At 50.2% G+C, this 27214-nt stretch overlaps 1 protein-coding gene across 3 annotated transcripts in view; it reads right to left on the bottom strand.

The window, feature by feature from the left end:
* The window catches only part of JAK1 (Janus kinase 1), a 136738-nt gene that overhangs the window by 9670 nt on the left and 99854 nt on the right, over nt 1–27214 (bottom strand). For all 3 annotated transcript variants that reach the window (XM_047788764.1, XM_047788765.1, XM_047788766.1), the window contains exons 9-17: nt 20862–21019; nt 18937–19060; nt 16529–16715; nt 7862–7968; nt 5023–5169; nt 3928–4015; nt 3036–3163; nt 2343–2478; nt 442–593 (exon numbers count right to left, since the gene is read on the bottom strand). In XM_047788764.1, the coding sequence (XP_047644720.1) occupies nt 442–593; nt 2343–2478; nt 3036–3163; nt 3928–4015; nt 5023–5169; nt 7862–7968; nt 16529–16715; nt 18937–19060; nt 20862–21019 (1227 nt within the window). The remainder of the gene's footprint in view (nt 1–441; nt 594–2342; nt 2479–3035; nt 3164–3927; nt 4016–5022; nt 5170–7861; nt 7969–16528; nt 16716–18936; nt 19061–20861; nt 21020–27214) is intronic.

Genomic DNA, 27214 nt, shown 5'->3' with positions numbered 1-27214 from the left:
TTAGCATCGCTATTAGACCCTGAGGTCCTCGAGGGAAGGCGAGGCCTGAGTGCATTTCATTGTGAACTGTCTAACTCAGGACAATGCCTGCGACACGGGAGGGAACTCAACACATACCTGTATGTTAATTTTGTGGAATAATAGGCATTTAAAATGGCAAATACATGCTGCTGTGGCACTCCAAGTGTATTATTTAAAAGAGCATTATTTGATCCTCAAAACAATTCTGCAAAGTAGGTATTATTATCCCCCTTTTACAGATGATGCAATCTGAGGAAATTAAGTAACATCCGCAAGGTCGCAGAGCCAGTGAGCCTGTGGAGGAGATTCAAATCCACACCCACCCCTCTCCCAACACGAGGCTTCCTCGTGGCTCCCGAGATGTTCACGAGCGGCCCAGGGGCCCTCACTCGGCTCACACCTTGGAAGGCACCTGCTCACCTCAATGAGTGTCTTGTCTTTCAAGGGGATCTCGCCATTGTAGCAGATCTCCCAGAGCGTGGTTCCAAAGCTCCATTTGTCCGCAGCCACACTCAGGTTCTTGGAGTCCTCAACACATTCAGGAGCGATCCACGGGATTCGTTCTATGCACTCTGGAAAGGACGAGAGACTTTTACTGATCGGTTTCTGGAATCACCCGGGGAGGAGTCCACTGTCACTGCAGCACGAACTGGGAGCTAACAAGGAAACGCTTTCCGGTGGTGTCTTCCAAACGGGGCCCCTGGCTGCACGGGTCCTGTGAGGAGCCTGTTAAAGAGGTGGTTTTCCAGGCTCCTCTCCCTGGTCCTTCAGATGCCACCGTCTCAGGCAGGAGCTGCAGATGTGTCTGTTTCTCATGAGCTCCCCAGGAGGGTCGTGTGAACAAGTCTGCTGAAACTCTGGCCTCAGAAACAGCAAAGCACCCCAGGGTGGAGGCCAACAGCCTGGGGAGGGACCACAGAGGGTCATGTGCACAGAGGCTTAAGGAAGAGAAGGCGGGGGAAAGTGGCTGGCACCTGCAGAGCTGGCGCAGGCTAACCTCACATACTCTGTGCAATCACGCTGCAAATGTCACATTCCTTTTCTCTGGATTTTTTCATTTGGGAAAAGACAAGAGAGGGGAAGACAGAAAGAAGTCACATATCTCTTGCAGCGGGCTGCTAACCAAGGCCAGTGATCTTAGCAGAAACCCCTGCTACGTCCATGGAAATGGCCCTCAACAAGCTCAGTGGCCTCCATGAGCAGCCGCCCGGCTCCTGATGGAAACAGGCGGGAGGGCCATTCCTGAGCTGAGCATCCACAGTCAGGCCCTTCCTTCTCACGCCTGTCCTCCTGACACAGACTTGTACGGGCCGGGCCCAAGAATCACACGCCTGCTGTCACCCCACTGCAGGCCCCCCTCAAGAACCTGTAGGGCCCAGATGAGACTCACCTCCTCCCTGAATGGCCCTCCGGCCCTCATTGGATGACGTCTCTCTCTTCTGACTTCCCATGGGCTTTTACTGGCTCCTCTCTTGGGGTCCCTAGGCTGCCCTACTTGTTCTAGAATCATCCATGACTGTGTCTCAGACCCTTGCTGAGGACAGGACCCCCGACAGATTCAGGGCCCAATCTGTGTCCAATGGCTAGATGGTGCCAGACAGTACGAGTCACACAGGGATGAAGGATGCTTCCCACTCCCCTTCCAAAGAGCGGCTGATTTGGGTCTTATTTCTGAGGCTCGGTTTTCATCCTGGTTCCCTTCCAGACTCAGTCCATTCATTCCTCGACTGAATGATTGAGCAAAACTCCAGGTGTCAGGCACTGCTCAATGCTAGGCCAACGGCACCAGCCCATGGGCGCACTGCAGTCCCACGCATGGCCTACGGGCAGCACATGACCTGTGCAGTGCCTTCAATGTCTCAGCTCCCATACTGTCCTTTCCTCTGAATGACCTCAAAGAGAGGACGCAGGACCACAGCAACCACTCTGAGGCCTCCCCCACACTGCTAATTACAGCGGGCCTAGAAGGAACACAGGAGGGCCCAGGTCTCAATGCCCCCACACCTCTCTGACCACCCGGGGACCCAGAGGCCTCCCTTTGGGCTGCCCCAGTGCCTGAAGCAAGTTCCTTCCTCACAAGGACCAGACGTGCCGGCCTCGGGTGAGTTATGCTTCTCCCATTGCACAGCCAGCTCCTTGAGGGCAGAGACCGACCCCCCCCGCCCCCCCCCCCAACGCCATCTCCCCTGCTCCCAAGGGCTCGGCAGGAGCACTTCTGCAGAAGTGTGCTTTCTAAAAGGAGACACAACAGCAACCCCAGGGCCCTTCCCTGTTGGCCTGACCCTGCCTCGGAAGGGGACGGGGAGGGAGGGGAGACACACCTTGCCTGGACAGCACCGTGATGGGGATGCCGGGGTCACTGAGCTTGATGAACGGGCCGCACTCGCTGTCGATGCCCTCGCGGGCCAGGAGGAGGTTTTTAGTGCACACATTTCCGTGGACCAGGTCTTTATCCTCCTGCAGAGCGAAAAGGCTGAGCTCAGCAAAGTTGCTCATGGGCTGCCCACCTTCCCTGCTTCCAACCCCCAGCTGTATCTCCGCGTTCCCCGGCCACAGCCAGACGGGGCGGCCCAGCTCTCCCAGCACTGACATGAGCACACTTTATAGGGTTCCTCTGCTCCAGCTCCCGCATCAGTGGAGCAGGCTCCACAAGGCTTTGGTGAGAACTAAACAGATGAGAGCCTGTAAAGCACCTGAAGAGCTGAGCCCTGTAAGCACTCAATACATGCACGCTACCACTGATGCTAACAGTTTCGTCCCCTCGCTCAACACATGTATGGCACCTCGGCTACTCGTACTACGCCCTGCAGGACGAGTCAGTCCTCTGACGTGACAGAATCTCCCTCTGAGCGGGATTCACACGCAAGCACACAGAACAGCCCGAGACAACCATTTTCACTAAGCACAGAGCCTGGGCCCCTCCAGCCTGCCGGGCTGGCACCTCCTTCCTGCCTTCCCTATTAGGACATTCTGGTCCTCGGTGGCGACCACCCCGGACATCGGAATGTACTTACCAGGTAACTCAGGGCGCTGGCCAGCTGTTTGGCAACTTTGAACTTCCAGGGTGTGGTGAGGACGTCGCTTTTCCGGTGCATGAAGAGATCCAGGGGTCCCCCCTCCACAAACTCCTCCACCATGATGTCTGTAACCACAAAAACAGCCACGTCTGCAACCTTCTGTCCACGTGGCACAGCGCCCTCCCTCAATCCCCCTTCGAGAGCCTGCTTTAATGGCCAGTGCAAGTGGTAGGTACTTCAGAGCTGGAGAGGCCTGAGTTCAAGCCCTGCCCCGAGCTCCTTCTACTCTGGACTCTCAGGATAACAAACTTGGCTCACTCATCCCCACCTGCCAGTTGAGCACAGGGTGGTGCCCAGAGCTGCCAAGAAGTAAACATTCAAGAAATGAGTGAGCAACATGGAGTTCCTGTCGTGGCGCAGTGGAAGCGAATCTGACTAGGAATCATGAGGTTGTGGGTTCAATCCCTGGCCTTGCTCAGTGGGTTAAGTATCCGGCATTGCCGTGAGCTGTGGTGGGGGTCACAGATGCTGCTCGGATCTGGTGTTGTGTGTGGCTGTGGTATAGGCCGGCAGCCATAGCTCTGATTAGACCCCTAGACTGGGAACCTCCATATGCTGCAGGTGCAGCCCTAAAAGAAAGACAAAAAAACAAAAGACAAACAAAACAAAACAAAACAAAAACAAAAACAAAGAAATGAGTGAGCAACAAATGGGGTTTAGTTCCATGTCCACTATTACCTCAGGCAAGTGACTGCTCAGTACCTGAAGTCCTTGACTGCCAAAAGGAAGGTGAGAAGCTGGGCAGCACAAGGAGGTATCAGCCCACTGTTCCTGGCAGCCCCACTCCCCGGCCAGGGCCCACCGCCCCTTCCAAAGAGACCACACTTACTCTCCACGTCCCGGACACAGACGCCGTAGAGGTACACGATGTGTTTATGGGAGACCTGCCTCATCATGCTGGCTGCCTCGAAGAAGGCCTGTGGGAGGACAGGATAAAGCAATGGCAAAGGCCAGCCTCCCCAGGTCTTAATCCTAAAGGGGCTGAGCTGAGAGGAAGGTCAGTGGACCCCAGGAAAGCTCACCAGTCTTCATTCCAAGCCCCAAAACTACCCCCCTGGCCTCGACTTGCTGGAGCCCCTGCCAAGCCCTCACCACAAGGGCTGGCCAGCTGGGACAGGTGACTGATTTAGAAACTCTAGGAGTTCCTACTGTGGCTCAGCGGAAATGAATCTGACTAGTATCCATGAGGATGCAGGTTCGATCCCTGGCCTCAGTCAGTGGGTTAAGGATCTGGCGTTGTGGTAAGCTGTGGCGTAGGCCAGCAGCTGCAGCTCTGATTTGACCCCTAGCCTGAGAACCTCCACATGCTGGTGTGGCCCTAAAAAGACAATCAATCAATCAATAAAAAGGAACTCTAAAAGGACGCGGAGTCCTGGAGGGATAGGCTGGCTGACACCTGCCCCACTGGATATGCACACCCACCACTTCCTCTTACACCAAATGATGGGAAAAAACGTTTTGACATTTTATTAAAATAAATGGAAAAGCAAGGCGGCAAGTGTCTGTCAAGACTTGGTCTTATCACTTTCTAAGAGTCTGTGGGGTCCTGGCTAAGTCATTTTACTCCTCTGAGCTTTAACTTTTCCAGACTGGAAGGGACAGCCCTGAACTGCCTCCGGGACTTGAGACCATTCAGCCGGAGCCCTGGGGCTCCACGGCACTGCCCCACGGGCCTCGAGGAGGGAAACGGGAGGGAGTGGGCTGGACAGGGAGGCACGGGCCGAGCCGAGGGCCGGGCTGGCTCAACTCACCTCATCTTTAAGCCTCCCTGGTTTGTTTTATATACCGTGTTTAAGACTATATGAAGAAAGGAATCCTGATAAAAGCCAAGACCAAAATCAGGGCGAAGGTGCTTCTCAGCCCACCGTGGCTACCGGCTCCCAAGTCGGGGAGGGCACGGGGGAGCCATGAGGAAGACACTTGCCAGAGAGATGTCCCTGTGGCTGGGGTCTAAGACTTTGAGGATCACTTTTATTTTTCTCTTCTCTTCGGAAGTCCCTTCGTCGTCCTTGTAGTCCATGAGGGTGCCAGAGTAGATGTGCGTCCGCGTGCCTCTCCCAAGGTGCTCGCCCTGAAGGAGGAAGCAAGGGGTTAGGGTGACCTCCCTCTGGGGCTGCCGTGATGCCAGAGCCTGGAACGGTCCTTCAGGGGACCACACAAGACAGGCGGGGGTGGGGTAACGGCAAAAGGGCCCCAACAGCTCACGCCGCTCCAGTGCCTGGTCTTGTCAGGCCTCCAGATGAAACAAAAAGCTACTTGGCCAAACACAGCTGTGGCACCGTGCCAGGCCCCAGGAGACAGTCTCATAGTCTCTAAACGGCAACCTGCTTGCTACCTCGAGGAACGGCCTGGGGCCAAACATGATCTTGACCCTTCACCAAACCTCAACCATCAGTATCAGCCTCACCCTAGGCCTCCAGAGGAGACTCAGCGAGGAGCCCACAGAAGGCTCCCCCTCACACAGGCTGGGGTACAAAGACAGCAGGCTCGTGAGCGCCAGCCCTGCTGCTTGCTCTGGCCTTTTAACCTGGAGACCTTCTCTCATCCCACTCGGTCTGCGCCCACTTTCTGAAAATGGGTTAACAATGTACCGGCCTCAGAGGACTGCTGTAAGAGTCAAAGGAGGAACCAGGCAGAAAAGCTCCTGGGACCAATCCAGGCACACAGCGTTTGGTAAAAGCCAATCTGTTTTGTCTGGGCACCCTCTCCTACCCAACTATTCATTTTCCACCCATCTCTCGGACGCATGGATGCAGGCGTGCACGGTTTAAACCTAGGGAAGCTATTTACACATGCATTTGCCCTAGAGAGCCCACAGGGGAAGGTGATGTGGAGACAGGCAGAGACTGGAGGGCGAGGCCTCCGTTTCCCCACATATGAAAAACGATAATAAAACCAAATGAGCAGTATGAGGACAAGGGAGATCATCTGCTTGAGGCCCTGAACGTTTCCTGATCTGTCTCTAAGACCCTTCCAGCTTAAGCTTTAATAATTCTGATTTAAACACTCTCAATGTTTGGAAATCAAAATGCGATTCATGAAACTGAGGCATGGTCAAGCTGTTGACATTAACGCATGTCAACTTATAAATTGGAGTTCTACTATTCTATTCTCCCAGGACCCCCTACAAATGCAGAAAAATGCATTGTGGCTGCCTCCGCAGGCTGATTCCTGTCCCCTGCAGGAATGTACACAATTATTAATCAGGGCTATTAATGTGCACAAATACCACCATGTGTCATCTGTCACAGCAGAAAACTGGTGAGACATCCACCCTGCCTACTGTATCCTGGCAAAGTCTTATAACTATTCATTAAAGCTGCATCTGTCATGAAGCGATTCATCAAGGTTATGGGACGTTGTGTTCCCAGAACATCATGTAAAAGCCATATGCTTTCAGAATAATGACTCGTCCCCCAAAGGGTGGCTTGATCCAGGGGCCAAGTCATGGCATCAGGCTGTTACAATTCCACGGCAACCCAGAGGCCCCCGCGTGTCCCACTTCGGCCTAGCTCCACGCTGCCCCATCTGCCTGCGCCCGTGCTGGTGCACCCGCTGGGTCTCTGCTTTGAGGCCACTCCCCCCAGGAAGCCATCTCTGTCCTCCCAAGGCTAAACCGGCTCTGACAGTCCCACATCCTGCCCTACTTCCTCCTTAGGACGCATCTCTTGGTTACGTAATGATCTACTTAAGACAGACGAGAGCCGGCCAGGACTGGCAGTCGTGCCTGGCACGGGGAAGTGCTCGATCACGTTGGTCCGTGAACACGGGGAGCGCAGAGGGTGGTGATCCACCCCGACGCTCGAGAGGAGGGACAGAGGAAGACCCTAAGCACATGGCAAGTTGCAGGCAGAAAAGAGGCTGGGGTATGGCCCACCCGGCGATTTTCCTCTCCAGATACAGCTCCAACACCCCCGAGGGATGGGACCGGAAGATGGGCCTCAGAGAAGCATTTACAGAAGAGAAGTGAGCCGTGGACTCGCGCTCCCTCAGAGCTCTCCAACAGCTTCAGGGACCAGCTACAAAAAGTAAACCAACCAGCCTGACGCCTGCCACCTTCCCCCAAGCTCCTCGAGGCCCGTGAGCCCACGATTCACCTCGCCCCTACGTGGTTCTGTGGAAGGAGGAGCAGAGTGGAAAGTGGGGCTTCCCTGGGCCTCACGCCCTGGCCAAGGCCTGAGGCAGCTCCAAGGGAAGTGGGACCTGCCTCAGGCTGCACATTCTGGGCCAAAGCCTCCCAAGGCGGGGACAATGATCTGCAGGATGTGCGTCTCGAGACGCTTCTCCAGAAGGTCTAAAGCATACAACAACTGCTCCCTCACTGGGCTCTGTGTGCTCCCAGCTGTGCACGTCAGCAGAAAGCCCAGGACGGAAATTCAGAAGTGCTTTTCACACAGTACATTTTGGGGCACTGAGGGTCGAAAGCCCACCTCCCCTGTGGAGACCTGTCAGCATTCCCAGCAAGTCCTCCAACTTCTACCTGCAGAAGACCTGCAATAGCGGCCCCTCTAATCCGAGGTGTCCCACAAAGCTCGGAGTCCAGCTCCTTCAAGGAGGGAGTTTCTAGGGTGTGTCAGCAAGGCCAGGCTGGAGAGCAGGGCACTGGCTGACCGGCTTTACCTATGAAAGGGAGGACTTCTTGCTCCCTTCCCACCAGGATCTTCCCAAACCCGCCTTCCCCCTCCCCATATCCCCCAGGCTGCTCTGCTGGGTGTGGGGAGGCAAAACCAGGGCTGGACCCAGGAACTGCAGAGACAACTCACTTGCATAATGTCATTCTTAAGGATCCGATCGAAACTCAGCTGGCTCATGGTGTAGACGGGCTGCCACTCCTGGGCTTTCTTGGTGGCCACCAGCAGATTGGAGATTTCTGTGGAAGAGAGCGGAGAAGTCTGAGCAGAAGAGCAAAGGTCTAAGGTCGCAGTCCCCTGTGGGGCTTGCTGAATACGTACCTGGGCATTCAACAAATATTTAATAAGTACTTGACTCCTGCCCTCCAGGCACTCACAGGCTAATAATGGAGCCAAAATGGATCAAAGAATCAATCAATCAAAGGGAAAACTACAATTTGTGCGGCTACTACGGGGTTGACACAGTAGGCTATGTCCTGGTAAGAGAAGATGGGGAGGAAATGAATACAAACTAAGAATGGACACTCCAAGAAGGCAGGGCCTGTGTCTGTCATATTTCCGACTCCTCTTCCATAGCCTGGTACACAGGAGATGCTCAATAAGTGCTTGGTGAATGTATCAATGAGTAATCAGAGTGTGGACTGAAGGATGAGCGCTAAGGACGGAGGACGCATGTTGGAAGTAATGGTAATGAAAATAGAAGGGTGAAGAAAATACAGGTTTTGTGCAGAACAACAGGGCGGTTGACCCAAGAAGAAGGCTGTGACTGAGCCTGCCTGGGCTCCCAGCAGCTCGTGACACCAAGGAGGCACGCACTAAATGCTGGCTAAATAGAAAGATTCTGAGCAGACCATCCCCTCAAATTCTTCTGACTCAAACAGCAAATCAAACCCATCACAAAATCTGCCCGGCTGGGCTCAGCACAAATGGCTAACTGGGAATTCACAATCCACAGGAAGTCGCCTTCCCACCACGGAGCCACTGAGAGCTACAAGGTTATCGTGGGCAAGAAAGCACCTTCCAGGTCGGACCTAGCGGTAAGAGGTCCACCAGGACCCCTGAAGGTTTCTGTTCACATAGTGGCTGCTGAGTACCAGGGTCCCTATAGCAGTAACTGGAACACGGTCCCTCAAATCCTCACCACAGGGTCCGTCAGGCATTTTTTCTTTGTTTTCAGCTCACACTTCTGACTGCTGTCTCTGTGCCAGCCACTGTCCTCAAACGCTTTACACACTAGCTTCTTTGTCCTAATGATAATCCATGAGATACATAGTGTTCTTATCCCTTTTTACACATCAGAAAACAGATTCCGAGCCATTGAACCATTTGCCCAAGGTCAGGCTTAGGACTCATGCTGCAGTCAGGGCTGGCTCCAGCCTCTCACCTCCCACAGCACACCTGGCCCTGGTGGGGGGTGCAAATCTGAGAGCCAAAAACTGGGTTCAGATACAGGCTCCCTTTGTTATCATTTCCTGGGTACTCCCTTTTCCAGAGCCTCCTCTCCTCTATTCTGTTACCTTGACTACTTGTTACCTGGCTAAAATCAGGTTCGAACAGGCAACTCGGGACTGTCCTGATGGAGAAAAAAGATCAAGAAAGGGCCTCTCACTCAGTGGGTAAAGGATCCGGTATTGCCATGAGCTGGGGTGTAGGTCACAGACGCAGCTCCGACCTGGCATTGCTGTGGCTGTGGCTACTGGCGGCAGCTGCAGTTCTGGTTCAACCCTTAGCCTGACAACTTCTGTATGCCACAGGTGCAGCCCTAAAAAGAAAAAAGAAAAGAAAAGGTGTTGACTAATGCCCCCAGGGAAGGGTCTGGAGGGCAGAGCCATGGAGGACATCAGAGGAGGATGGGAACAGGGCCATTTATGGGCTGATTATTTGCAAGGCTGCTCTAGAGCCCACAGCACTAGGGTCAACTGTGGGAGTGGGGGCAGCTGTTAAACCCCCAGAATCTGTCTTCTCATTAGAAAGATGGGGTCACTGTCATGCCCCCCCCCAACTAGGCTGCCATGAGAGACAACCAAGATGACGCATGTGAAGGGCTTACCTCAGCGCCTGGTGTGTAGTGAGGGCACCCTACCCGGCAGCCACTGTGATTCTGACCAGGGCTACCGCTGGTCAGCGTCATCCCTGTACCAGCTGCTTCCTGGAGCCCCGGCAAGAACTTGCAGAAGTCCTCGCATCAGAGCTCAACAGTGGAGGAGTCAAGCCTGAGCTTGACGCCACGTAAGAGGACATGGGAGAACTGGGGTGCCTGGCTGGTGGGCCCTCAACACCCTCAGAGCAGAGGAGGGGCAGTGGGCATGGACAGCACACCAGAGACGTGGACTGTCTTGACTCACACCCACTCTGCACTGCCACCTGCTATTTATTTATTCCAAAAGGCGTTTCTTGGTTGCATTTTCAAGAGTGAAGCCCAGGTTGGGGTCTGGCTGTCAGAAGTCTGTGGTCAGAAGAGTCAAGGAAATGAAGGTGGAACCGGGACGGCATTCTCTTTAGTTTTCATGATTCCACCACTTCTCTAATTTGCAGGTGGCAGAGGGAAAACAGGTCTTCGGAGGGCCTGTGTGAAAAAGCCACACACACAGGGCTTAGTCTTACCCTCCCTTCCACAGCAGCCCCACCCCAGGGGCTGTATTTACGCAGATTGTATTTATGCAGACTGTAACGTAGGAGAAAGATCCCGGGCGTCAGGATCAGGAGACGTTAGGTCAAATCCCTGCGCCTCCACTAAGATCACCTAAGTGAGCTTGGGTAAATATAATGGGGATAACAACACACCTCAGATTGTTCTGAGGATGAGATAACTTAAAACATGAGGAGTTCCCATCGTGGCCCAGTGGTTAGCCAATCCTACTAGGAACCATGAGGTTGCAGGTTCGATCCCTGTACTTGCTCAGTGGGTTGAGGATCCGGCGTTGCCGTGAGCTGTGGTGTGGGTTGCAGACGCAGCTCGGATCCCGCATTGCTGTGGCTCTGGCTGGTGTAGGCCGGTGCCTACGGCTCCGATTAGACCCCTAGCCTGGGAATCTCCATATGCTGTGGGAGTGGCCCTAGAGAAAGGCAAAAAAAAAAAAAAAACCCAAAACATGAAAGACCTTCAAATAGTGCCTGGCAAAGTTATGAATCGCATATAATAGCCATTATCGTCATCCTCATTATTTACTGCCACTGTAATTGGAATTACTACTAATACTACTAGCTGTGTGGCCTTGAGCAAGTCAGTGAACATCTCTGATCCTCAATTTCCTCATCTTTATAATAGCTACAAAGAGCCATCATGCAGATTTTTAAAAATGCAAATACACACAAAAACTGCTTAGGACTACTAGGTACCCACCGATACGGCAGCTACTGCTGTAATTACTCCCTCCACAGATATTTGTGAGCACTGATTCTGTGCTGGCTGCTGTGTTTCCCATGAATCAGTGATGAGACCCAGGTCCTGCCTTAAGAGCTTATAATCAAGTGGAGAGACAAGCTCTGAACACATTCAGCGCAGGTTCCAGGAGCCTCAACAGAAACCGTGACAGAGGGGTTCAATTCCGACCCTGTGCTTCTCCCACCACAGCCACTGGCTGCCAGGCCTGGGCCAGCAGGGATGGCAGCTACACCAGAAACATCCCCAGCTAATCCCAGCAAAGAAATTACATCCCAGCCTCCAACCTGCCGCCACCTTCTCACTTGCTACGGCTACTGCTCTCCATTTTCTCAGCCTCACCCAGAGCCCACTAAGCCCTAGAAAAAGTGAAATCACTTCTAATACCTGAAAGGAGAGACTATGTGAATAAATAGGGTTGCTGGGCTCTAAGGTTCTAATTCACTCCGAGGTCTCACAGACAAGGGGCAGATATGTTTTCACCTTTGCAGAACATCTTCGAACACAAAAACAAAGGCTGCAGTTACTCCCCAAGGCTGGCAGGAAACCCTATCTGATCAACAAGAACACGTGTCCTTCCTCTTTCACCAAGTTCAGTGACAGTGCCTTGCTGGGAGATAAAAAATGATTCACACATCAAGAACCCAGGCCCCCTTTTGTCCCGGTGCTGCTTCCTCTGCCCACCCCTGATGTAGGTACACACAAATGCATCCTGTTAAAAACAGACTACTCAGAGCATTTCTGACCATACTTGCTGGGCTTCCGGAAGAGCTGTGTGGCCCTTTCCCTGAGACCTGACTCCTTCTAAGGGAAGGATCTGACACATGCAGGGCAGCACCTTGTGGTAGAGAAACATCAAAAAACCAGTACTCAAGGGATCTGGCATTGAGGATAGACTTGGCACTCAAACGCCTTTGGCCCTAACCTTCAACGAGACCTACTTCACTTCTCTAGGCCTCAGTTTTCTCTTCTATAAAATGGGACAGGTGATCCCTAAGTGTCTTTTCGGTTCTCACACTCTGAGAAGTGAGGAATCCGCCTACGAAGACATCAGTGACACTGTTCACGGGGCTTAAAAAATGGCAGCTGATAGGAATTCTACCAAACATACGACGAAGAACTTAAACGGATCCTTTTGAAACTATTCCAAAAGACTGAAGAGGGAACACTCCCAGAGACACTTTATGAAGCCACCATACCCTGATACCAAAACCAGACAAAAACACTACCAAAAAAGAAAATTACAGGCCAATATCTCTAATGAACATAGATACAAAAATCCTCAACAAAATACTAGCAAACCTAATCCAGGAAGACATGAAATGGATCATACACTAAGATCAAGCTGGATTCATCCTAGGGTCACAGGGATGGTTCAACATACACAGATAAATCAATGTCATACACCACATCAACAACAAAAAGAAAAAATACATGATATCGACAGATGCAGAAAAAACATCTGATAAAACTCAACATGTATTCATTATAAAAACTCTTACCAAAGTGGGTATGGAGGGGACATATGACAGCATGATAAAAGCTATTTATTACAAACCCACAGCCAACATAACACTCAATGGTGAAAAGCTGAAAGCCTTCCCACTAAAATCTGGAATAAGACAAGGATGCCCACTCTAACCACTTCTATTCAACACAGTACTGGAAGTCCTAACCATAGCAATCAGACAAACAAAAGAAATAAAAGGTATCCAAATCGGAAGGGAAGAGGTAAAAGTGTTGCTATATGCAGATGACATGATACTATATAGTATCGTATAGAGTATGAGATATATACATATATATATATACACACACACACACATATATAAAACTACATAGTTTTTTACTATATAGAAAACTTTAAGGACTCCAGACAATGACTATTGGATCTAATAAGCAAATTTAGCAAAGTAGTAGGATAAAAGATTAACATTCAGAAGTAGGGAGTTCCCGTCGTGGTGCAGTGGTTAACAAATCCGACTAGGAACCATGAGGTTGCAGGTTCGGTCCCTGCCCCTGCTCAGTGGGTTAAGGATCCGGCGTTGCTGTGAGCTATGGTGTAGGTTGCAGATTCGGCTTGGATCCCGCGTTGCTGTGGCTCTGGCATAGGCCAGTGGCTACAGCTCCAATTCGACCCCAGCCTGGGAACCTCCATATGCCGCGGGAGCGGCCCAAAGAAATCACAAAAAGACAAAAAACAAACATTCAGAAGTAGGCTGCGTTTTTTTTTTTTTGTTTTTTGTTTTGCACTAACAATGAAATATTAGAAAGGGAAAGTTTAAAAAATCCCTTTTAAACTCATATTAAAATAATTTTAAGGAGTTCCTGTCATGGCTCAGTGGTTAACGAACCCAACTAGCATCCATGAGGGTGCTGGTTTGATCCCTGGCCTTGCTCGGTGGGTTGGGGATCCAGCATTGCTGTGGGATGTGGTGTAGATCACAGACACAGCTGGGATGCTGCGTTGCTGTGGCTGTGGTGTAGGCTGGCAGCTATAGCTCCAATTTCACGCCTAGCCTGGGGACCTCCATATGCTGTGGATGCAGCCCTAACAGACAAATAAATAAATATATATTTAGGAATAAACCTGACTGAGGAGGTGAAAGACTTGTATACTGAGAACTATAAAACAGTAATAAAGGAAACTGAAAATGATTTAAAGAAATGGAAAGATATTCCATGCTCTTGGATTGGAAGAATTAATATTGTTAAAATGGCCATACTATCCAAGTTATCTATAGATTTAATGCAATCCCTATCAAATTACCCATGACATTTTTCACAGAACTAGAATAATCCAAAAATTTACATGGACCCATAAAAGACCCAGAATTGCCAAAGCCATCCTGGGGAGGATGTCGGGGGGAGGAGCAGGAGGCATAACTCTCCCAGACTTCAGGCAATATTACAAAGCTACAATAATCAAAACAGTGTGGTACTGGTATCAAAACAGACATGTGGATCAATGGAACAGAACAGAGTCCACAAATAAACCCATACAACTACAATCAATTAATCTTTGACCAAGGAGGCAAGAATACACAATAGAGAGAAGACAGCCTCTTTAGCAAATGATGTTGGGAAAGTTGGACATGCACATCAATGAAGTTAGAATATTCACTCCACACACAAAAATAGACTCCAGATGGCTTAAAGACTTACACATAAGACATGTCACCATAAAACTTCTAGAAGATAGGCAAAACATTCTCTGACATTAACTGTCCCATTGTTTTCTTAGGTCAGTCCCTTAAGACAGTAGAAATAAGAGCAAGAATAAACAAATGGGATCTATTCAAATTTTAGGTTTGCACAACAAAGGAAACCATAAACAAAATGAAAAGACACCTTGTAGACTGGGAGAACATACTTGCAAATAATGTGACTGACAAGGGCTTAATTTCCAAAATATACAAACAGCACACAACTCAATAATAAAAAAACAAACAATCAAAAGATGGGCAGAAAACCAAAACAGACATTTTTCCAAAGAAGACATCCAGATGGCCAGGCACATGGAAAGATATTCAACATTGTCAACTACTAGAGAAATGCAAATCAAAACTACAATGAGGTATTGCTTCACACTAGTCAGAATGGCCCTCATCAAAAAGTCTACAAATAATAAATGCTGAAGAGGGTTTGGAGAAAAGGGAACCCTCCTACACTGTTGGCGGGAATGTAAACTGGTGCAGCCACTATGGAAAATAGTATGGATATTCCTCAAAAAACTAAAAATGGAATTACATATGATCCAGCAATCCCATCCCTGGGCATATATCTGGAAAAGATTCTAATTTGAAAAGATACATGCACCCCAATGTTCACAGAAGCACTACTCACAATAGCAAAGACATGGAAGAAACCTAAATGTCTATCAACAGATGAACAAATAAGATGTGGTACATATATGCAATGGAATATTACTCAGCTATTAAAAAAAATGAAACAATGGCACGTGCAGCAACATGGATGGACCTAGAGATTATCATACTAAGTGAAGTCGGTCAGAGAAAAAAATCATACGATATCACTTAAATGTGGAATCTAAAAAAAATGATACAGGGAGTTCCCGTCGTGGCACAGTGGAAATGAATCTGACTAGGAACCATGAGGTTGCAGGTTCGATCCCTGGCCTTGTTCAGTGGGTTAAGGATCTGGCGTTGCCGTGAGCTGTGGTGTAGGTTGCAGACACGGCTCAGATCTGGTGTTGCTGTGGCTGTGACGTAGACCAGCAGCTGTAGCTCCAATTGGACCCCCTAGCCTGGGAACCTCCACATGCTGTGGGTGCCGCCCTAAAAAGACCAAAAAAAAAAAAAAAGATGCAAATGAACTTATTTATAAAACAGTAACAGACTCCATACATAGAAAACAAATTTAGGGAAAAAGGAGATAAATTAGGAGTTGGGATTAGCAGATACAAACTCTATATATAAAATAGATAAACAAGGTCAGTTGTTTATCACACATAACTGGATCACTCTGCGGGACACCAGGAACAAATACAACACTATAAATCAACTATACTTCCATTTAAAAAGAAAAAAGGCAGCCGAGTTCCTCTCCTCTCTTATCCATTTTATTCCCTCATCCACCCACGGCTCCCTACTGCCTGAACGTAAAGCCCCAGCTCCAAGGCGTCCCGCTGATCCCAAATCTCTGTTCTCCCAGTCTCAACTCCCCTCCTTCTAACTTCACGTAACACATTAGTCCTCAGGAACCTTCCTGCAGCCCCTGCTTTTACCTGCTGCTTTGCCCTGCACGTGTCTGCTGGGAAGGCCCTTGGCTAACTGGCAACCTCGTGCTCACTGTCCAACACCTGGCTCAAGACCCACCTCCTCGTGTAGCCTTCCAGGCCATGTGACTCAGGAATCTTGACCCTCTCCTTCTCTGCAACCCCAGGTTGCGTGTGTGTGTGTGTGTGTGGTGTGTGTTGATTAAAACACCCATCACAGACTGCAATGGCCTCATTTACCTGTAACATTTTCTGCATTAGGCTGGCAACGCTCAGGGCACAGGGACTGGGTCTCAAGTATTTCTGACTCTGTGCATCTAACATAGCTCCTGGCCCACAGAAGACATGCCAGAATCATTTCTTAAATAATCCACTGACAGGCGAGCTCTCAAGTCATGCTATCTAAAGGAAGAAAGAAGCAAATGTCTGCTTACTAGTCCTAAACATGCCTTTTTCTGCAGCCTAATTGAGACGGCGAGAAGAGGTGTATGTCTTTTCTAAAGAAAATGCTGACACCTGAGGAAGGGGATTGGCCCAGGGACAGACATGCAACAAAACTCGATGGAAAACACCTGGGAAGTGCGGCGGAAGGACACCTTGCTCAGAGCACCCAGCATCTCGGTTGCCGGGTCTGGGAGCATCACAGGGGACGCGGCCTGGCTCCGGCCTGGGAACCGACCTCGGGGCTTGGGCTGGCAGCAGCGCTTCAGCACGAAGCTGATGTTGTCCGTGCGCAGGATCTGCTTCTTCAGGTGGCTCATGAGGTCCCCGAGGCTGGGAAAGCTGCGGTCCGAGCCGTGCAGGCTGTAGCGGCCCTTCTGCACCTCAATTTGGAAGTTCTTGAACTGCTTCTGGCCACCTAGCACCTGCCATTCAGGAAAAGGGTCAGAAAGGACTTGTTTTAAAAGGGGTCAGGCAAATCTCTCATGCGTCTGTACAATGTTCACAGGGGAAGCGAGGTGGAGGGCATATATGGAAACGCTGGACCATCTCTGTCATGTTTTGGTACACCTTAAAATTATTCAGAAATGAAAAGCTTATTATAAATAAGCAAATGAAATAATAACTAAATAACTAATAAAAGAAGATCCAGGAGAAGGCACTGATAAAAGGGAGTTAACACCAGGGAGACAGCACAACAGAGCAGCAACTCCTGTGTGAGCATCACTTCATTTGGGCCCTTAAGATGAACTTGATGACAATGCCAGCCTCACAGGATTGCTGCTACGATTATACCACACGGTGCATGTGAAGAAGTCAGTCAGCACTTTACAAAAGCTGGCAAATACCACTACACAGGAAACAATAAGGACTATGGCAAAATTCATCCAGGAACTCCCTCCAACTGAGCTTTTCCAAGAAGCTCCTGGGAGGTGGCAGACAGCTGTCTGGTCTGGTTTCCAGGTTGTATGGTGCCCCAGAGAGGAAGGATTAGCAGAAGTTTTGCCTCATGAGAACTCCCGTACAAAAGAAACTATTTTAGCAGGTAAGATCTACTTATGTGCAAAGTGGAATAAAATATTTAAAATCTCCATGCCTCAGTTTCTTCATCTGTTCAATGGGGATAATACAACCTATCTCAGATGGCTAATGTAATGTAATGAGAACACGTAGGTCAAGTGCTTAGCACAGTGTCTAGTCAGCTAAAATAAACGGGATGAGTCATCTCATCTATGATTCCTGCTCGCCCCAGGTAGTCTGACGCCAGACAGGCCATGTTACTCAATCACTGACATTCTTGGTACAGCACCGGTTGATTCCACCTCAAAAGGTGGTCGGACTGTCTCATGCTCCCATCATGATAAAATTCTTGAACTTCCTCCAAAGACTGGCTGAATGCAGAAGAAAGGGGTCCTGCCAAGGCCACAGGCCTGCCGAGTGCTGAGCCACTGCCCCTGTGTCAGCCACGAGGCCGAGCTATACCAAACACCCCAGGCAGGCAGGGGCCCTTAGAGACGACGCCAGGACTTCCGGCAGCCCTGGGCTCCTCCTGCCATTTCCTCTTCTGCTCTTAGCTACGTCCAGCCCCAGGAATTCTCCAGGGCTTTTCCTTCCGGCGCCTGAGGTCTACAATGAGCCAGTGCGCTGCCTTTCATCCCGCAGGCCCCTCCCCTGGCCCAGTTCTCTCGGTTCTCGGGAACCCAATCAACACTAGTGTATTCACCTGGACCAATTCTGTAAAACCTTGTCTTTTAAAATAGTCCATTTCTTGTACTTTTTGTTTTGGCTTCTCTAAGGCCCTACCCGCGGCATATGGAGGTTTCCAGGCTAGAGGTCGAATCGCACCCGCAGGCACCAGCCTACACCAGAGCCACAGCAACACGGGATCCGAGTGGCATCCGCGACCTACACCACAGCTCACGGCAATGCTGGATCCTTAACCCACTGAGAAAGGCCAGGGATCGAAGCCACAACCTTATGGTTCCTAATCGGATTCGTTAACCACTGCACCACAACAGAAACGCCCCCATTTCTTGTATTTTAAAAAATTACATGAATAACAAAGCACTGTGGTCTAGTGAGGTCAGCTCAGCAATTCTGGCTTCTGCCTAAGCCTTCGGGATTCCTCTCACATCATTCCCAGCTTCCAGCCACACCTGAGACACTAACAGACATCTTGTCAAAACACAGGACAGGGATCTGTCTGTTAAAATGTTGCAGCTACCATCTGGGGAAATGCAGCAGGCCTAGCTGCCGAAAGGCCTTCTTGGTACCGGTTTGTAAAACCAGTGAACCGCAGACATAGCTCTGGGTTTCTGTTGATCGTGGTTCCGAGTGTTTTTTGGTGTGAGCTGGTTCCCTGGTCGTGTCTCACCTTCCACAGCATAGGGCGCCCCTGCCATGGGTCCCCTGAAGGAAGAAAGGAAGGGCCATGGGAAAGACAGGGTACCGGGTCTGGCTGCCTGGGAGCAGGCTCCTTTTGGAGAGCTGGCTGCCCTGTCAGAGCTGCCAGGGAGTCTTCTCAGACCCCAGGCTTTTCCTCCTCCATCCCCCAAAGGTGGTCCCTCGCTGCAGCACCTCCTGGACGAGGCGGCGCTGGACACGCCACGGCCACATGGCCGGGCCCCAGCCAGGGTCCTGACTGACCTCGGACTTCTCAAAGCAGGTGACGGTCATGAGGATGTTGTCAAAGTCAGTGCAGCTCCACCGCAGCACGTACATCCCCTCCTCGCTGCCCTCTTGCCGCAGTTTATTGATGGCGTACTCCGTGCTGTGGGGAGAGAGCGGCAGGGGGAGAAAGCTCACACCAGACACAAGCACCCTGAGCCCGTGCCACGTCCACGTCCCGGAGCTGCCTCTAGTCTGATGGTCCACCACGTTACCTGCCCCGGGTCCGAGAGTCCTCTCCCGTAGGAGATACGAGGCAAGCTCAGATGCTGAGGAGCCTGGGAACACATCAGTCTCCAAGGTCTCAAAGAGGACTCAGCCGGCTGCCCGGGGCGCTGAGCCCGCTCATGTCCACTCCCCAGTCACGTCCCCTCCACTCTAGTCAGAAGCACTCCCCCAAGGCTGGGGTGCAGAGCTGCCCCACATGTGGCAGGGGCCCCTCCCTGCCATCCCAGGCCACGGGACGAAAACATGAGCCTCAGGACAGTGTGAATTTGGGGGCGTTCTGTTCATTGCTGTATGAGCACGCCTGGCTCAGAGGAGCTCTCCAGAAGCAAGTGAGTAAGGGAGGAACAGACACTAATAAAGAAATGCATGAGGATCAGAAAGCTGTGAGCAGAGAGCATGCCAGTCCCACACCCCTGTGCCCCAGGACCGAGGAGTCCTGCACACAGGGGGCAGTGAACAGTTACCGTACAAATCCACAGGTGAGGTCCCCACACCCAGTGCATCCTGCTCCTTAAGCGTTAGTGAGAGAGGGCTGTGGGGTCAACATGTGTTCGAAGGGCAGAGACCAGTGGCTCCACGGTCGCTGGGCAGCAAGGACAGGCAGGCAGGAAACAAACAGATATGTACAAAAACTTACTGTGTCACTGAAGAAAAGTAAAGCAGAGTGAAGGACCCAGGGAATGTGGGGTGCAGAGGGGGCACAGGTGGTGCCCCTGTATGTAAGGTGACTGAGGAAGGGATATCTGAGTGACCCCTGGAGGAAGTGTGGAGATGCTGGAGGGAGGGCTTTCCAGGCCAAGGGGAAAAGCAGGCGCCATGGGCCTGAAGCCTCCCAGTAGTTGGGAGATGCAAGGAACATGTTTTAAGGCTCAATGCTTGCTCTGCAATTCTTTGTGTGTCTATCTCTTTGTGAGTCCGTGAGCCTCTCCAGACCAAGGGCCACACCACTGTCAGAGGCAACTGGGACAGGGCAAGAGGTGGGAACCGCTTCATGTGAAAGGCGGCTGAAGAGATGCTTCTGCAGATATATTGTGGTCTGAGAAAAGAGACTCAGAAGAAATACAGCAGCTGTTTTCCTTTGCCTAAGGACAGCCGTGCAGAAGAGGAAGTATACTGAACCCGTGTTGCTTCAAATGGCAGAACTCAGATAAGCAGACAGAAGTTACATCACACATGTGAGAAAGGTATGCGTGTCTGTGATCAAAGCTCTAACCTACTCACTGCTTCGTAGAGTACCAAGCACCCATCACCAGAGGTCCCAGATCTGAGATGCCACGGGGACAGCCTCCCTGTTACATCTCTGCCGCTGGAGGACAGCTGGTTCAGGATTCCATTTCTTACTACACCATCTGCTGTTGAGACGTGTGTCCTAGCTTTCTTGAGTCACGCAACGTGTTTGGCACGGCGAGGGGTTAGAAAGGGTAGCACTTTTTGGTCAGCTGTGGCGAGGTGAGGGGCTCAGCCATGGGGACAGCCAAGGAAAGGAGAAGAGGTGCTGCTGCAAGGACCGCGGTGAGGCCTGGCAGGAAGGCCTGGCCAGGACAGCAGGAATGGCAAAGGGCACCGGGCAAGCACTAAGCTAACACCTGAGGACCCCTGTGCCAGGGAGGCAAGCGCCCCGCCAGCTCACACATTCCCTTCACACCCAAGGCACCTGAGAGTATTTTGGGACTAACCAGATTGGACCGTGACAACCATTCTGTATGTTGTGGACAATCAATGGGGGAGCCACGTCGGTGCAGAGGTAATGATGGGCATCTGCTGTGAGCCGGAAGTAGCCGTCTATCAGGGACACGAAGGACAAGGCCTCCTCGTGGGAAGAGAGCTTCAGTTCCTGGCGAGAGAGTAGAAAGGCCCAGGGTTACGTCACACACCTGCCATCTTGAGCAGCTGACTCTGGGTGGGGAGGCGCAGACTGAGGAGAGCTCACGACCCAGAGGGAAGCTCGTTTTGTTGATAATAACTGTGCCCCTTACATTTATATAGGACTCTGACGGTTCACACTCTTTCACTATTGCTTCAAAACTGTATCAGATGGAGTTCCTATCGTGGTGCAGTGGTTAACAAATCCGACTAGGAACCATGAGGTTGTGGGTTCGATCCCTGGCCTTGCTCAGTGGGTTGAGGACCCGGCGTTGCCGTGAGCTGTGGTGTAGGTTGCAGATGCGGCTCGGATCCCACGTTGCTGTGGCTCTGGCGTAGGCCGGCAGCTACAGCTCTGATTGGACCCCTAGCCTGGGAGCCTCCATATGCCGCGGAAGCGGCCCAAGAAATGGCAAAAAGACAAAAAAAAAAAAAACTGTATCAGATGAAGTACAGAGAGTTTTGTGTGTTGGGAAGGGGAAACGGGCATCTATGACAGGCAGGAGACCTGGGTCCAGATGGAAGAGGAAGCCTGAATCAGGTGGCAGAGGTATAAAAGTGCAGGTGTGAGGAGTTCCCATTGTGGCGCAGCAGAAATGAATCAGACTCATAACCATGAGGATGCGAGTTCAATCCCTGGTCTCACTCAGTGGGTTAAGGATCTGGCATTGCTGTGAGCTGTGGTGTAGATCACAGACACGGCTTGGATTCCGTGTTGCTGTAGCTGAGGTGTAGGCCAGCAGCTGTAGCTCCGATTTGACCCCTAGCCTGGGAACCTCTTATGCCGCAGGTGCAGGCCCTAGAAGAAAAAAAAAACAAAAAAAAAGTGCAGACTCGAGGAGCAGACAGTGTGCAGGTGGTACTCTGGGCTTGGCACCAGACGTTATTCCTGTTTCATAGAAAAGGAAACAAAGTCACAGGTGTTTCATCTTATACGGTGCTGGTCTAGAAGGTGAAACTAACTCCTGGATTTCAGTGCAGGAATGGTCCCAGACACAACAATGAGGCTGCTAGATTAAATCCAAGGACCTCTGAAAGTCTGGAGGAGGCAGAAAGTCTTATTCAAAGAGGTGGAGTTCCCGTCATGGTACAGCGGAAACAAATCCGACTAGGAACCATGAGATTGCAGGTTCGATCCCTGGCCCCACTCAGTGGGTTAAGGATCTGGCATTGCCATGAGCTGTGGTGTAGGTCAAAGATACAGCTCAAGTCTGGCGTTTGCTGTAGCTCTGGTATAGACCAGTAGCAACAGCTCCGATTAGACCCCCAGCCTGGGAACCTCCGTATGCCATGGGTGAGGCCCTAAAAAGACAAAAGACAAAAAAACAACCAAACAAAAAAACAACCAACCAACTAACCAACCAAAAAGTAGGAGAGGCAAAGGCAAAAGAGAAGAGGAGGGAGAGAATTTCCCTGGAAGGAAGAAACACATTCAGAGGTGAAGACAGGTGAGGGTGTCGTGTGATCTGATAACCCTAAGCAGAGATGACCATGGGAGAGGAGCTGTGGGGTCAACTAGGAGCATCTGATGAAAGAAAGAACACAAGCCAGGATTAAGACATTTAACAAGCACCTGAGACTTCAGAGAAGGGTAAGATGACACTTGATTATAAGACTCTTAATGGAGAAAGAAGAGGCTGGTGGCAAAGAAAAGTAGACAGAGACGAGAAGACCAGTGCACGAGGATGGAAGCAAGCAGAGAGAATGAAGGTAAGGGGCTTCACGACAGGCAGCGAGGATGCCGAAGGAAGGGTGCTTTGGGGCTGTGAGCCAAGGGGGCCGAGAGGGGGCAGGGCTCCCACAGGGGCGGCGACTCAGGAAGGGTTCTGTGCTAAGGGAGCTTCCTTGCCAGTGTGAGCTGGTGTCTCTCTGCAGAGCTCCAAACATCAAATTCGACACGGTCTGGCTTGGGCAGACTTTCACCCAGTCACATAAAAGGGAAACCATGTTAGCACTTAAGTCCTCTGAAAGCAGAAGTCTGAACAGAATGGGGAGATGTAAGGAAGATGCAGAGAGGTGAATCAAGCTATGATTTGATAACATGGTAGCACCATGTCTTCCCGAAAGAGCAGCAACCAAAGGACTGCTTGGAAGGCCCATGGCTGGGAAGGCACAGGGCAGTGAGATAAATAAGAGAAAGCATCACATGTTGTTAACCCACAGCTTCAGGGGTCAGCTTATTGAGGTTCAAATCTCAGTATCTCCAATTTCTATTACATTTAAGCATATGTCATCATTTTATACACGAAAAAGTGTTAAATATTATTAACATAATAGCAATATGACCTTGGGCAAACTGCTTAACTTCTTAACTAGAATTTCCTCCTCTGTAAAATGGGGAATATATACCCACCTCATAGGGTTGACATGAAAATGAAAAAAAAAAAGAGTTAGTATTTGTAAAGTCTTTGGAATAAGAAGTGCCTGGCACATAGCAGGACGACTATTTGTAAAGAAAAATAAAGTTACAAGGAGACTGAGTATTTACTTCTTCCTGCCTTCCTCCTGCTCTCTATAGAGCACAGACCGCCAGCCCCTGTGGCCAAAAGGAGCCCTGACTCAGATGACAGGTGCACCATCTGGTGCCAGACGTGACTCTGTCAGCCAGGACAGGATGGGGCAGGCTCACAAAACTTCCAGCAGCTGGCAGCTGTTCCACCTCTGCCAAGCATCTTCAGGGTTTGACCATACTGAAAGCCAGGTCACAGATGTCCCCACCTCTCCCCTACTAAAAGGTCCCTGGGGAAGAGAACACCCTGGAAACCAAAGCAGCCCAGGCTGCATGGCCATATCCTCAGGATGCAACTTTCTACACCCCTCCCCGTAAGTCTCAGCTTCCCCATCACCGGAAGCGGAGCCCAAGTTTTGACACCTTAAGGTCCTTGTCCTGACTAAGATAATGTAGAAACATCATATAAAATGACCTAATAGCTATAATATGCAGAATGGACAGCACTTATTTTCACTTCCTCTCTGCCTCCACTGTCCATCTCTCCACTAACGTCTATATGGGCTCCTCCACGTCTTGCTCCACGTTTTTACCACAGTTGTCTAATAAAATCAATGCGTATTTATTATTTACAAAAAGGAGGGAGGGTGGGGAGAATGAGAAAATTTCTATCATTCATAATCCCATCAAAAACAAATAGTTGTTAGAGTTCTCACTGTGGTGCAGTGGGTTAAAGACTCCAACTGCAGCAGCTGGGTCGCTGTGGAGGCATGGGTTTGATCCCCAGCCCAGCACAGTGAGTTAAAGGATCCAGTATTGCTGCAGCTGTGGTGTAGGTCAAAGCTGCAGCCATAAGAATTTTAAAAAAACAAGCAAAAAACAAACAGCTGCTAATATCTGTGAGCGCATGTGTATGTGAGAGCAGGCATACTTTAATGGTTTTTCTTTTTATGGCCACCTCTGAAGCATATGGAAGTTCCTGTGCCAGGGGTCAGGTCAGACCTGCAGCTGCAGGTGACAGCCACAGCCACAGCAACACCGGATCCGAGCCACATCCACGACCTATACCACAGCTTGCAGCAATGCCGGATCCTTAACTCACTGAACAAGGCCAGGGAATGAACCCGCACCCTCACAGACTCTATGTCAGGTTCTGCAGGGCCACAACAAGAACTCCCATGCTTCAAAATGTGTTAACAAAATTGCTTCCATTCTACCAATAGTTTTATACTCTGCTTTTTTCCTTTTACAAAGCATTGTTTTCGGACTTTTTAAAATTCAGCAATAATATTCTCCTCCTCAGATGAGTTGTGTTTTATTTTCCCGTTCTCCTACTCTCACGTGTGCAGGTCAGTTTCCGTATCTGGCACTGTAAGTGCTCTTGGGATAAACACTCCCATTCACAGACCACTGCCCGCATCTCTCATTGTTTCTGGAAGACAGAGCCTAGTTTCCTGAACAGAGGAATATACAGATGTTTTCGAGGCTTTTAGCATATGTTACCAAACTGCTTTCCCAAAAGGAACACCAAAAAAGACGAGTTACTTTAGGTGCAAAAGGATGAGCACCTGTCCTAAGCCCTCTCGCCACATTCTTTCCCAGCACTGAGTGTTAGGATTTTGACACAGTATTTGCCAAATGGTAGGCAAAAACACGGTATTTCTCTAGAAGACTACCTTTGTTTCATGGAGCGCCCTGTCTCAGCAGCCTGTCTTCTCTACGTGCTGTCAGCTGTGACTTCCCAACACAAACATGTTTATCTTGGCAGGGCTCCCACTTCCCCTGCCAAGGCAGCCTGCCTGTCTAGATCATGTCCTCAAGTGATACCAAGAAGAGGAAGTGGAGCTGAACACCCCTTCCTCTGTCCGAGAGTCACTGGGTGTGCCTGACAGCATCATGAGGACTGTCACTGTGGCCATGGCTCAGGTGTAGAGTGGGGCTTCCCACTGACCTCATCCCAGATGACCCACCCAACTCTGCAGAGAGGCCGGGCAGTGCAGGAGCCCTTGGGGGAAATTGCTAACACTCACCAGGCTCTTCCTTCAAATCCAATAACCTTTGTGAACTAAATATTGATGCTAAAACATCTTTGAGAGGAAAGCAAATACGCTTTCTGAAGCAGATACGAAGTTGAAGACCAAAGAAGGGTGTGGAGAAAAGGGAACCCTCTTACACTGCTAGTGGGAATGTAAATTGGTGCAACCACTATGGAAAACAGTATGGAGAGTCCTCAGAAACCTAAAACTTGAATTACTATGCAATGTAGCAATCCCACTCCTGGGCATCCAGAGAAAACTATGTCTCAAAAACATACCTGTACCCGACATGGCTCAGTGGTTAACAAATCCAACTAGGAGCCATGAGGTTGCAGATTCGATCCCTGGCCTCGCTCAGTGGGTTAAGGATCCGGCATTGCCGTGAGCTGTGGTGTATGTCACAGACATGGCTCGTTGCTGTATCTCTGGAGTAGGCCGGTGGCTACAGCTCAGATTTAACCCCTAGCCTGGGAACCTCCATATGCCATGGGTGCGGCCCTAGAAAAGGCAAAAAAAAAAAAAAGACACCTGTACCCAATGTTCACTGCAGCACTATATACAACAGACAAGACAAGGAAGCAACCTAAATGTTCATCAGCAGAGGAGTGGCTAAAGAAGATGTGGTATGTACACACAATGGAATATTACTCAGCCATAAAAAAGAATGAGGGGAGTTCCTGTCACGGCTCAGAGGCAACGAATCTCACTAGGATCCATGAGGATGCAGATTCAATCCCTGGCCTCGTTTAGTGGGTTAAGAATCCAGCGCTGCCACGAGCTATGGTGTAGGTTGCAGACGCGGTTTGGATCTGGCATTGCTGTGGCTGTGGTGTAGGGCAGCGGCTACCGCTCTGATTCAAACCATAGCCTGGAAACCTCCATATGCCATGGGTTCGGCCCTAAAAAGACAAAAATAAATAAAGGAGTTCCCGTTGTGGCACAGCGGAAGCGAATCTGACTAGGAACCATGAGGAGGCGGGTTCGATCCCTGGCCTTGCTCAGTGGGTTAAGGATCCAGCGTTAACGTGAGCTGTGGTGTAGGTTGCAGACGTGGCTCAGATCCTGCGTTGTTGTGGCTCTGGCGTAGGCAGGTGGCTACAGCTCCGATTAAACCCCTAGCCTGGGAACCTCCATATGCCGCAGTTGCGGCCCTAAAAAGACAAAAGGCAAATAAATAAATAAATAGGAATGAAATAATGTAATCTGTAGCAACATGGACGGACTAGAAATTTGTCGTGCTAAGTGAAGCTAGTCAGACTAGTGAGACACCAACGTCATATGCTACCACTTACATGTGGAATCTAAAAAAAGGATACAATGAACTGATCTGCAGAACAGAAACTGACTCGCAGACTTTGAAAAACCTGTGGCTACCAAAGGAGACAGGTTGGAGGGGAGGGATGGCCTGGGGTTTGGGATGGAAATGTTCTAAAGTTAGATTGGGATGATGGTTGTACAACTCCAAATATAATAGAATTCACTGAATTAAAAAAAAAAAAAAAAAAGACCAAAGGAAGGCACTACGATATACCTGTGTGACTTAAAACTGACAGAGATAATGTTAAGGTCAACAACAGGAACGTTCCGGCTTAAATAAGACATAGTGAGATTCTCTACGTGGCAGGAACCGTCGAGCACCTGTGCTGCATAACTGTCCCCGGCAGAGGCTCCCTCGCAGCCC

The sequence above is a fragment of the Phacochoerus africanus genome, chromosome 8 (assembly GCF_016906955.1).
Source record: "Phacochoerus africanus isolate WHEZ1 chromosome 8, ROS_Pafr_v1, whole genome shotgun sequence".
In the NCBI taxonomy this organism is placed as follows: domain Eukaryota; kingdom Metazoa; phylum Chordata; class Mammalia; order Artiodactyla; family Suidae; genus Phacochoerus; species Phacochoerus africanus.
The sequence above is the reverse complement of the archived record's forward strand: the minus strand, read 5'-3'. Positions and strand labels throughout refer to the sequence as shown.